Source organism: Aphanomyces astaci (assembly GCF_000520075.1).
Source record: "Aphanomyces astaci strain APO3 unplaced genomic scaffold supercont1.214, whole genome shotgun sequence".
In the NCBI taxonomy this organism is placed as follows: domain Eukaryota; phylum Oomycota; class Saprolegniomycetes; order Saprolegniales; family Verrucalvaceae; genus Aphanomyces; species Aphanomyces astaci.
Window position 1 is genome coordinate 1 of NW_009798477.1, and position 10,736 is coordinate 10,736.

Sequence of the window (10,736 nt, forward strand, 5' to 3'; positions counted from 1 at the left end):
TACAAAAACATATGCCTGATCTAACTAGAGTTTATTCGTTTGAACGGTTTTCAGCCTTGGTTTACCGGTATCCAAATTTATTGAGCGTTTTTTTTTTCAGGGTTTGTCATATTGCACTGTTGTATCTCTCCACGGAGTTCTGGGAAATCATTCGTAAAAGTCTCTATTGTCGTAGGGTTGGCAGTAGACATTTTGCTTGTACAATCAAGAAGACCAAACCAATTGGCTTGCCGTGTTGCCTCGAGTCACGGCAAGTCTATTGTACAGATCTTATCATCGTTGTTGCTGGAAGACCACTTGGCTTGTATACTCGTAATAGTCAGTATTTTACCGCCCGACAAATGTAACCGCGAAACGCTTCCAAAGCGAGTTGATCAGCAATAACTAACTGCAAATGAAACATCGTTACAAAATCGTCAGTGAGTAAACGGTCATTACAAAGGCATGCATCGAGTACTGCCGATGGACAGTGGTCTCCCCGACATCCCTGCCTCCAGAGCTCCCAATATTCCATGGACTCTTGTCGGTTGTAGCTACATCACACTGTCTATCATTTGTTCGGTATGGTACCTCTACGTGGTTCAACCCTCACTTTCCAACGACGTGTGGTGGGCCAACTACTCCAGTTCCAGAGACCAAGCGCTGGTCATCGACATCTTCAACGCCATCCTCCCCTCACAATCGTCTGGCGCACTTGACATCTTTTCTCCACGAGCTACCATCGGCAGACCATACACCGCCGTTATACCAAGCACAGCCGTCTATTCCACCTATCCCCGGCAGTTGGTCTTGACAGAGCTCACTTCTGTCGAATATGCCGTGCAAAACTTACGGTCTTTAGACGCCCCAAACAGCCTGTGGATGGGAACTCAGTATTGCTGGGTGGATTTCCAGAAACGATTCGAAATCGCCCACACCGAAACACGTCAAACTCGCTGTCGGGATCGGTACCGCTCCAACGGTGCAGTCTACATGGAATCAATGCTGCGAAACCAAGTCTGGGACGATTTTATGAGTTTTTACGGGGCAGTCTTTGAGATCGCCGTTCAAGATTGGCTCGTCCAAAGTGAGGACGGTCGACGTTGGGTGGCAACCACGTCGTCCGCTCGACCCACAACGACTGCGGCCGAGGAAGTGGCGCTCTGGACTGAAAACGGCATCACGTCGTTTACGCTGCAGTGGCAGAACGACTTTGTCAACGGCATGTCGGACGCGATTGTGCTGGTCAACGCCCTTGGCATGCAGCAAGAACTAGTCCTGCGCAGTGTGTCGTATGCTGAGGTGACGTGGACGTCTGTAATCTTGTATTGGACCATCATGAACGACATGTACTACATGTACTTGACCAATCGAAGCCTCATTCGGTCTGCCAACAACTCCTTCCTCCAACACCCCGAGGTAGTTATGGACAGTATGCCCACCAATGTTGGCGAGTATTTGACCCAAGTGGACGCGTTCCGGGCGTCCATCGGCCCCTTCTTTTGTGTCGACGCGTTTGTCGTCCCCGTGCCGCCGACAGTCGTGGCCTTGTATCGGCAATTCGAGGACATTGTTCTAGCCATGGCGAGGCTGAACGTCGACATTGACTTCGCAGCAGATGCGATCCAGGGCACGACTCTCTCCCCCACTCCCCCATCGTGGACTCGCCAAGACCGATTGTTTTACGGTGGAAACCCTCTCTGCCTGCGTGGCGCCCCTCAGGTGTACGTGCAAAACACGTTTGGTTTTCACGACTTGTGCGACAAACAGACCCCACTTTCTCTCGACTACAATTTGCACGCCAGCCTTTTCGCCGTCCAGGCGACCAAACGGGTGCAAGTTGACGACATTTGTGCGGTGGTCGCTGCTCCCGAATCCTGCCGTCGGTTGTGTCAATCGATTCTTGAAGTCGAAAAGCACTTGCCCCCAGTCCCAGCCAGCTTCACTGCGTTGTTCGACGACGTATTCCACCAAGTCACACTTCTCAACGTGGGGATCATGCAGTTTGCATCATCCGTGGACGGGTTCAACATGACAATCTTGTTCGAGCCGCTGCTGCAAGACCCTGCCTTTCAGTTCTTTGGGTGGTTCTTCATCTACGAATGGGTCTCTGGGAGGCGCGAAGTCGTTCGATTTGACGGAGACGTGGCATCGTTGACTCTGATGTCGGTGGCAGAGTCGCCAGTGCAATTTTTCAGCGGAGCAGAGTCTATTGCGTCAGCGACACACGGCTTGTACTACGTCGTGGTCTACGTCACGGCGATTTTAGCTACGATTTGCACCGCAAGTCTCGTCTCGACGCTGGCCTTTGGGACTTCCAAGTTGCAAACTTCCGAGTTTTTGTGGTTCAATCACGTTGTGGGGTCCGTGTGGATCGGTCGCCCCTTGCTCCTGCTCCGTGGTGGCACCGCCATCCTCGTTCTAAGCACGACCCAGCTCCACCTGGCCACGATCAACGGCGTCCATTCCCACTTTGAGTTTCGACCGAGACACTGGTTCAGCACGTGTGTGATTGCTGGCGAAGCCACTTGGGCTCTGTACGTTGCGGTGGACTTTCTCACTGTGGTCACGTCTCACTTTACCAGGTCGTACGCCCCCCTGAGCTGCGTCATTGCATGGTCCGTGCTGGTCTTGGTGGAACTGACGGTGCCTGTGCTGCCCTGGGCCTGGATCGATCGTGTCTGCACTGGCCAAAACATGGACCAAGCCATCAAATGTTCCAGTGGAGGGATTCGAATGGGGTCGTTCGATCGGGTACGCCTAATCTTATTGATTCAGAGCCTTTCGATCTGTGCGGCCATGGCCATTTCCTTGGTATACAAGACAGTGCTCGAACGGCGGCACCCCGTCCCTGCTATTCGTTTCCAGCGGTACATCCTTGGTGTAGCCGACAACTATTTTCCTCTGGAGGTCTCAGATCTGGACGACTTGGCCTCGCAGAACTTTGCGTCACAGCTCATGGCCGGACTCATCCCCTGGCGACGAGGAGGGCTGTTTGATATCAAGTTGTGGTTGCACGACACAAGCCATTCACGAATAGCTCGCAAAGCCACAATTGCGAACTTTTCCCAACTCCAACCATTGCCACGAAAGTGCGTGTCCGAACGAATGCAGAAACGCCTAACACGAATGGGCGAATGGCTTGCGGTGCTTTACGCGTTTGGAGGCATTGCTGGGAGTGTTTTATACTTTCAGGTCGCCCAAGTGAACTTGGCCAACGATCTGTATTGGGCCACGTTCAACATGTCTGGAATGCATGTGTTCATGTCCAACTGGCTAAACGACGAGCTATATCTTGGCGTGCGCAAGACGGAGACTGCCATGGACGTCGAGTATATCAATCAAGATGGATCGTTTGACCAAGACAGCAGTCGTATCATGTCGCCCTCCAACTTTGGCCAAATGCTACTCTACACGGAACTGAATGCCATCCAAGACGCGATCGTGGGCCTTCGGGCGTCGGATGCGTGTGAAGTGCCATGGATTTCCACGCAGTACTGCTTTGTGGACTTTGACCAGCGGTGGGATTTGGCCAACACTGCAGCCAGACAGCAGCGCTGCCGACGAATGACATCAAATGGGGCCGTGTTTCTCGAATCCGTATGGAGGAACATTGACGGTCACGAGTTTGCACGGTGCTGGGGACATGAGATCGATGCCGCAATCGTGAACGACTTGAAGCAATCGACAGCAGGTCAAGACTGGCTTAATGAGGTGTTCGCCGACGAGAAACCAAGCGTGAGTACTGAAATCGCGTTCTGGAAAACCCACGGAGTGAGTCACTTTACCACCCAGTGGCAAAACTACAAAACCATCGGCCTTGTCAACAACTACGCCGTGACCAACGTGTATGGCATCTCGTACCCGTTCACGCTGCAAAACGAATACTCGAGGTTTCGGTTCGAAAGCGAAACGACGTTTAAAATGTACTGGGCGTTCGCGAGCGACTTGGCGGCCGTGTCCAACAATGCCACTGCCATTGCCGGACACAGCTTGATCCGGTCGAGTTCGCTCTTTGCGTTTGCCAATACATCGATGCAGTCGCTGCTGATGGAGAATGGCACGGTGTCGAGTCCGTTGCCCAACGCGTATCGCTTGCTCCAGTCTGAGCTTGGCTCGTTCGGATCGGTGGACGTGACCTACGTGCCGTGCCCGTCGATCTTGAAAGGCGTCGCTCGTCAAGTCTTTACAACACTGAGGCAGTCCCTCGCGCAAAGCGACGCGGCACAAGTTGCGTATTTCAACCTTCCCAGTGGTTTGAACCTCATGAATCCAGTGCCAAGGCAATGGATCGATTTGAACTTCTATTCCATGAGCGGCAGCATTTTGTGTCCGGAAGCCCAGCCGAATCCGATATCATACGGACTCTTCGGCCTCGTGGCATGGCATCGAGACTGTTCGTACACGCCGCTCTACGCCGAAGTGTCATATGACCGTCAAAACGTCCTCCTTGCCGTCGTAATGTCCGAATTGATGCCCAAGGTGACGCCAGAATTTCTGACTCGAATTTGTCAACATGACGGTGCTCAGAATCCAGAATGTCCCAACTTTATTATGTCCAACCTTGCGTTCGTCAGCTACTACATACATGCCACGTTGAACACGAGCATTTCCAGCATAGTGGCCCAGGCCACCGACGCAGTTGTGGCGTTGAACGTCGAATTTGTACAGTATGGCAGGCTGGACGAAGCATCTCCTTTGACGCTGTACCGTTCCTTGGTATTTGACCCTTCTGACGAAAGCTTCGAGTTCTTTTCGTGGGTGTTTCTGGTCGACTGGGTCGTGGGCTATCGCGAAGTCGTTTCGTTTGAGGGCGATGTTGGAACCATGACATTGTTAACGGAATACCAGCCATTTCTCAAAGACCATGTCCACACGGCCCAAATCCCAGTGAACTTAGCGTCGTACCTTCGAACTGTGGTACTGTATGTGACTTCGACAATGATCTTCATGGCGGTCCTCTTGCTCGTGTATATTGCGTTGAGCCATGGACACGTGGACGTGATGAACTTGTTCAAGTTGCAACGCGTGGGGGCCATCGTGTGGGTCGGTCGGCCGCTGTTGTTTGTTCGAAGCCTCACTGCCATCGGCGTACTCTCGACAGCATCCCTCGAGCTGTACTACTCTGGCTACATCACGTTTCTCAAATCGGCTCAAGTTCCGTGGTACATGACGATCCTCGCCGCCAACGAAATCACGTGGCTTGTGGCGATTGTGAACGACATGGCGCTGGTGCTGACGCAAGAATACACGCCTCACTACGCCACGGGCAACACTATGTTGGTCTGGCTGTTCACAGCCACCCTTTCAATTGCCATTCCAACAAGTCACGCCATGGTAGTCGACAAGCAATGTCAAGTGGCAGCAATGGACTCGCTGGTCGTTTGTACGAGCGGCCACCTTGCCATTGGACAACCGCTGCGCCTTGTGGGTATGGTTGGTGCAGTGCTGACGTGCAACGCGTTGTGCTACTTTGCCGCCCGACACGTGATGGACAAACCAGAGTCGACGCCGCTCAAGTCCGTGTTCTTGTACGCTGGGGCCAAGTACATGTTCTCCACTGCCGATTGGATTGACGGCCACATCTACTACATGGATCGCATGTCCGCGGCCATGAACGGCATCCTGACCATTCGACGGGGCACTGTCATGTATGGGCTGGACATCAAACTATGGCGAACGCTTCACGTGAATCTAGCAGACACTAGTCCCCATACAACCGCGGCCCACTTTGCACTTCCGCTGCACATGTCCAACCGGTATTCAGGGTAACAATCCCACGCCCCAGCAAGTAGAATCTGGACTGTACTTCCAAATTTGTACGAGCTAGTAAAGTAACAGTGATTATTGTACTCCGTGTGGCTATAAGATTAGTTCGAGGTGCCACGTCTTGCCACCGGTGACCGAGAACAAAGGTCGCAGTTCTTGCTCACAGTCGGGTATTCCAATGCTAAAAAATGATTGGTCTTGTACTGTACGTACTACCACAATGCAGCCCCCCACAGACATGCAATTCCATCGATTACATTTGTAACAAGTCTCGCAACGCAATGACAGCGTGCCCTCGCAAGATCACACAAAGTCGTGCTAACCGGACATCGCCACACAATCCAACACGCACTCGAGCCACGGCTCTTTGCCGTGGACCACGGGCGACAGTCGCGTCACGCGGAATCCGGCTTGCACGTAGAATTCAACCAGATGTGGCTTGCACAACAGCAAAATGGCTTCTACTTGCGGCTAAACAAATCAATGAATGGGGTCCTGGCTACGATGCTCGTACGTTCATACTACCTGGTTGGCGAGGATGCCATCGACGTAATGCTTGAGCATGGCCGACGCGAGGCCTCGGCGGCGATACGCGGTGTCGATAACCACTGAATGGATGCAAAGGAAGTGTCCATTCGGGTCATGAAGGGACATCGTCTCGTCTTCCAAGTCGCGCCGTGGGGCAAGCGTGCCATTGACAAACCCGACCAATTGGTCATTCAATGAGTCGTAAGCTCCCAGAAAGAAAGCACCAGCGAGATCTAGACGCAGCTTAATCTGCGCTAGTGACGCTGCTTCGTCCTCGGGATACGACGCTGACTCGATTGCATGGACTGCCGACGCCTCCGAGATTGCGATGGGTTTGTAGGCGATCTTCGTCATGCCATGAATGAATAATATGCCATGTCCATCCGGATACCACGCAAATCCGGTACCGATAACTGTTAGGTTCATTTTGTTTCCTCGAACTCTTGGGTGGCATTCGAACATGTGAGTGCATGACAGTGCAATGCTTTACTATTAACGTTAATACCTGTACTAGTTTACCTCGTCCGCTGATGTAGCTGGTAGTATCAATTTTTCATATATTGCGCATCCCAACTCAAATGGACGTTTGTGATTGCAATACCGTATAGCGACCGGGAAGTGTCTTTCATTTGCTGAACAAAACCTGCTAAAAATCACAAGCGCGTCAAAAGAAGCCGACCCCAGGATCGTGACCGTCACAAAGAAGAAACACAATTGGTCCATGCCCATATTGCACGGCAATGTCTAGCGCATGAAGCCCCTCCTAAACTCTAAATTCTCAACATGATATTGTACAAACCAGAGTAAAGAGGTGTCGCTTACGGCATTTCGTAGCGATTTGTCACTTCCCCACTTGAGTAGCACCCGCACCACATCTTCAAAGCCGTGCAATGCCGCCTCCATCAACGATGTCCAACCGTTCGCCTAGGCAGTCCTCTCATGAGGATGCTTCCATCTCCGTTCCGAACTACAGTTCAGTTCAACATACATCCGTGGCATCCACCCAAGCCCCATACTGCAGCAACAGCTCCAGCATGGCAATTTGGTTCTTCTTTGCTGCCACCAACAGCGGCACGTCTCCGTCTCGATCGGCAACGTTCACATCCACACGCCCCAGGTCGATCCACTTGGCCACAGTCTCAGCATCGCCTCGGCTGACAGCATCTACCCAAAAATGTGTCAGGGGTTTGTTGCTTTTACCTTGGGCCGCCACGTCATACAGCTCCGTACCTGTGAGCTCCAAGTCAATCTCGTCCATTCGACCAAAACGAACGTGTAACCGTCGTGACCTTTCGCACAGGTCATAGAACAATGCACGTGATTGGCTTAAAAGAACACATAATTTATCGATTCTGACCAATCCGACTCCGATTTGTATCGTTGAGACACCATCAAGGGAAGCACCCGTCTTTGTCGAACATGCCGCACCAATTGTCGCGGTCCGTCCAGATCCACGGGAGTGCAGGACCTCCTGTCGCCCGCCGTCGCCCAGAGGATGCATCTCCATTGCGCGAGGAAACCTTCCGACAGATGATGCTGCTTCATGAAGCGCAAAAAGTGGTGTCCTGGGTTCCCGATTCTCTCGCCGATCGATGCTACCATTGCCAGGCGTTGTTTTCGCTAGTGCTGCGTCGCCACCACTGCCGTCGTTGTGGCAACGTATTCTGCGACACATGCTCTTCCTCCCGCATGCCTTTGGTGAGTGCAGGCTTCTTCACGCCCGTTCGAGTGTGCGACAAGTGCTGCGAGGCGGCCAAGAAGACCCACCGACGCATGTACAACGAGCGCCGCCGCCTCAGCCAAAGCGTCACCAGTGCAGCTATATCCCACGGAGTTGTTGAAACGATGGCGTCGTCGTCGCACCACGACCTCCACTCGCTTCTACCATTGTCGCCCATGGACGAGTCCGAGTCGAGCTACGCCGCCAGCCCCGCGGCCGCCCTCGCGCTCACGACGATGATCGACGTCATTCCCGGCGAAGTCGTCATGTATCGCGGTCCCAACGTCCATTTGCGGATCCCCAACGGCTGCGAATACGCAGGCACGGTGTACATCAGCAACTACCGCCTGGTGTTTTCGCAGACCACCGCGCCGTGCCTCAGCACATCCGAAGCATGTGCCCGCACTCACAGTCGACATGCCACGGTGACGCTTCAGGCAGACCACGTCACGGCGGCGCCGCGGTACCACGCGATTCCCCTTCGCACGATTGAACGGGTGAAGCGCCAGGAGCTCGCCGATTCCGACACGGGTACGTTGCAAAACTTTGACACTAGTCACATACTATGTGGCGTGTTGCTGCGCTCACAGGGTGCCACGTCAGTGAACGATCGTGCTGTCCTCTCCAGTGGCCACGTCATAATCTTAGTTAGGTCTGTCTCACACACACACTCGTTTGGTTCTTTATAGGGGTGCTGACGGTATTTTGCAAGGACCTTCGTCGCATCCAGCTCGTGTTTCTCGGGCTTGTGCAGCAGCAATCGTTCAGTCACTTTGACCGGTGCGACCGCGAACTCAAAGGACGCGGCGGGCCCGTTCATTTTGCCAAAGTCCATCAAGAGACGTTTCCCCACGCTCTCTGGGATGGGTGGGCAGTATACGACCCCGTGGCCGAGTTCAATCGGCTCGGGGTGGGCGCCACGACCAAGTGGCGGATCACAGACATCAACCAATCGTACTTGTTTTGCCCGACGTATTCAGCGTCGATTGCTGTCCCGGCCGCCGTGTCAGACCAAGTGTTGGCCACCGCAGGTACACACGATAAAGCATGGGAGAGAGGAAACGAAGGGCATTGGATTTATATAAGGCCATGGAATTGATTCAAGGGTGGTATTGTTGATGTGTTGGGGTAGGTGCATTCCGGTCCAAAGCTCGGATTCCAGCATTGACGTGGCGCGATAAGAAGACAGGAGCTACGATCTGCCGCAGTTCGCAGCCGTTGGTGGGCTTGGGTACGTTGTTGCATTGGCTGTTCGAGTATGATTCACATTTCCAAGATATTACGTGGCATATATATATATATGGTGTGGACTCTTATACTATATCATCACAACCCCAGCCTTTATTACCGCGGTTGCTGCTGCATAGAAACCCTTGTTGGATTTTCGATGATAATGATTGCTAAAGTTTTAGATCTATTAAACTAGAAACACTGTTATTTGATAAATCTGTTAAATATTTCATTGTCCGATGTTATGTGTTGTCGTGGTGGATGTCGATACAGTGGATGTCGATACAGTATATCATCATCATATACTCCTCGTGTAATAGGCCAAAAGCAATGCGCCGAAGACATTTTGTTGATTCAAGCGATCGCAGCGACCAACCCCAGCAGCTCCACGATGGTGATAGTGGACGCGCGGCCGTGGCGCAATGCGATGGCGCAAAAGACCGTCGGGATGGCCGGGTACGAGCTCACGTCACACTACGAAGTCAAGTCGACCCCCACTCCAGACAACACTGAAGCCAGCAGCACGTCGTTCGACTTGCCGCTCCACGGAAGTCATGCCGTGGACCCTCCCACACTTCATGATAAAACCGTCATGATCGGACCCACGACCTGTCGGTTGGTGTTTATGGGCATTGAAAACATCCACGTGATGCGCAAGAGCTTTCAGAAACTGACCGAGCTGAGCTTGTCCCCTGATCCACTGCACGACCCTCCAGGTCGATGGCACGAACAGGTCACCACGACTCGATATGTACTACCGAGTATTGTTGTCCTTTTTGAGTCAGAATTTGGACTTGCCAAATCCATCGATCGATGTTTTGGACGGAATGTTGTATGTAAACCAACGGGTGTCCAATCGTGCTATACACCATCATCACACTAATTGAAGTCACACACTAATTAGTTGCTTCCCGATTCCCGCAATCTGATTGGCTCGATGCTGTGATTCGTGTGCCACATTTTTGGTTGTGTCGACGTAACTTTAGTATAAATGGTATTATACTGTCTCCCTGTCCAAATTCTTAGATCGCGTATTCTGTTTGGTTGTGTCTATTCTATTTGGTTGAGTTGTTCAGTACGAGCGCCCATTGAATATCTCTCGTCCATCTTGTACATATGTATTGGGATGCCAACAACATAAGCGAGTTGTTCAATTTAGTTTTATGTACTGCCCGTGTTCATCATGAATGTATATTATTTAGCTGGCGCAAACCAAGTGGATGGATCACCTTAGCCGCATCTTGCATGCGTCGGTGGAGATTGTGCGGCTGGTCAAGACCGATACGGCGAGTGTTCTGGTGCACTGCAGCGATGGGTGGGACCGGACGTCGCAGCTCACGGGGCTCGCCGAACTTATGCTGGATCCGTACTACCGAACCCTTCGTGGCTTTGCTTTGTTGGTGGAAAAGGTAGATATTGATCGATGATAGATCCCTACACTACACTACACTCGACGTTGTGTGAAAACAACATGCACATCGATTTTATACATGTCTCTCTCTCTCTCTCT

General features: G+C 52.3%; 4 protein-coding genes across 6 annotated transcripts; 2 read left to right on the forward strand and 2 right to left on the reverse strand.

Annotated features, from left to right (window-relative positions):
* Window positions 1-424: 424 nt before the first annotated feature.
* Window positions 425-5,844, forward strand: H257_18764 (hypothetical protein; the record flags this gene model as incomplete). Its single annotated transcript, XM_009847884.1, has 1 exon — window positions 425-5,844. A coding segment is annotated over one exon (5,327 nt), but the record flags the coding sequence as incomplete, so codon positions are not given.
* A 129-nt stretch (window positions 5,845-5,973) lies between these two features.
* H257_18765 (hypothetical protein) lies at window positions 5,974-6,640 on the reverse strand. Its single transcript, XM_009847885.1, has 2 exons — window positions 6,274-6,640; window positions 5,974-6,219 (listed from the first exon to the last, which is right to left on the reverse strand). Exons 1-2 carry the CDS (start codon window positions 6,628-6,630, stop codon window positions 6,067-6,069), a joined length of 510 nt encoding a protein of 169 aa, XP_009846187.1. The 5' UTR covers window positions 6,631-6,640; the 3' UTR covers window positions 5,974-6,066.
* Window positions 6,641-6,743: 103 nt separating this feature from the next.
* On the reverse strand, window positions 6,744-7,544 carry H257_18766 (hypothetical protein). 3 transcript variants are annotated; one of them, XM_009847886.1, is made up of 4 exons: window positions 7,507-7,544; window positions 7,265-7,440; window positions 7,099-7,200; window positions 6,744-7,039 (listed from the first exon to the last, which is right to left on the reverse strand). In XM_009847886.1, the coding sequence occupies exons 1-4, from the start codon at window positions 7,532-7,534 to the stop codon at window positions 6,941-6,943; spliced, it is 405 nt and encodes a 134-aa protein (XP_009846188.1). In that variant the 5' UTR covers window positions 7,535-7,544; the 3' UTR covers window positions 6,744-6,940. The 3 variants fall into 3 exon arrangements, with proteins under 3 accessions (XP_009846188.1, XP_009846189.1, XP_009846190.1); XM_009847888.1 differs by having other exon boundaries at window positions 6,863-6,922; window positions 7,507-7,539; XM_009847887.1 differs by having other exon boundaries at window positions 6,744-7,200.
* Window positions 7,545-7,695: 151 nt separating this feature from the next.
* On the forward strand, window positions 7,696-10,653 carry H257_18767 (hypothetical protein; the record flags this gene model as incomplete). Its single annotated transcript, XM_009847889.1, has 5 exons — window positions 7,696-8,527; window positions 8,686-9,027; window positions 9,129-9,227; window positions 9,547-9,959; window positions 10,429-10,653. 5 exons carry the CDS (start codon window positions 7,696-7,698, stop codon window positions 10,651-10,653), a joined length of 1,911 nt encoding a protein of 636 aa, XP_009846191.1.
* Window positions 10,654-10,736: the final 83 nt, after the last annotated feature.

Coding starts and splice junctions, on each gene's coding strand:
- H257_18766 (XM_009847886.1), bottom strand. CDS start 7,534: ATGGACGAGATTGACTTGGAGCTCACAG. Junction 7,441..7,506: donor GATTGACTTGGAGCTCACAG/GTACGGAGCTGT, acceptor ATTTTTGGGTAG/ATGCTGTCAGCCGAGGCGAT. Junction 7,040..7,098: donor ACAAATCGCTACGAAATGCC/GTAAGCGACACC, acceptor TTTAGAGTTTAG/GAGGGGCTTCATGCGCTAGA.
- H257_18765 (XM_009847885.1), bottom strand. CDS start 6,630: ATGACGAAGATCGCCTACAAACCCATCGCAATCTCGGAGGCGTCGGCA. Junction 6,220..6,273: donor ATGGCATCCTCGCCAACCAG/GTAGTATGAACG, acceptor TGATTTGTTTAG/CCGCAAGTAGAAGCCATTTT.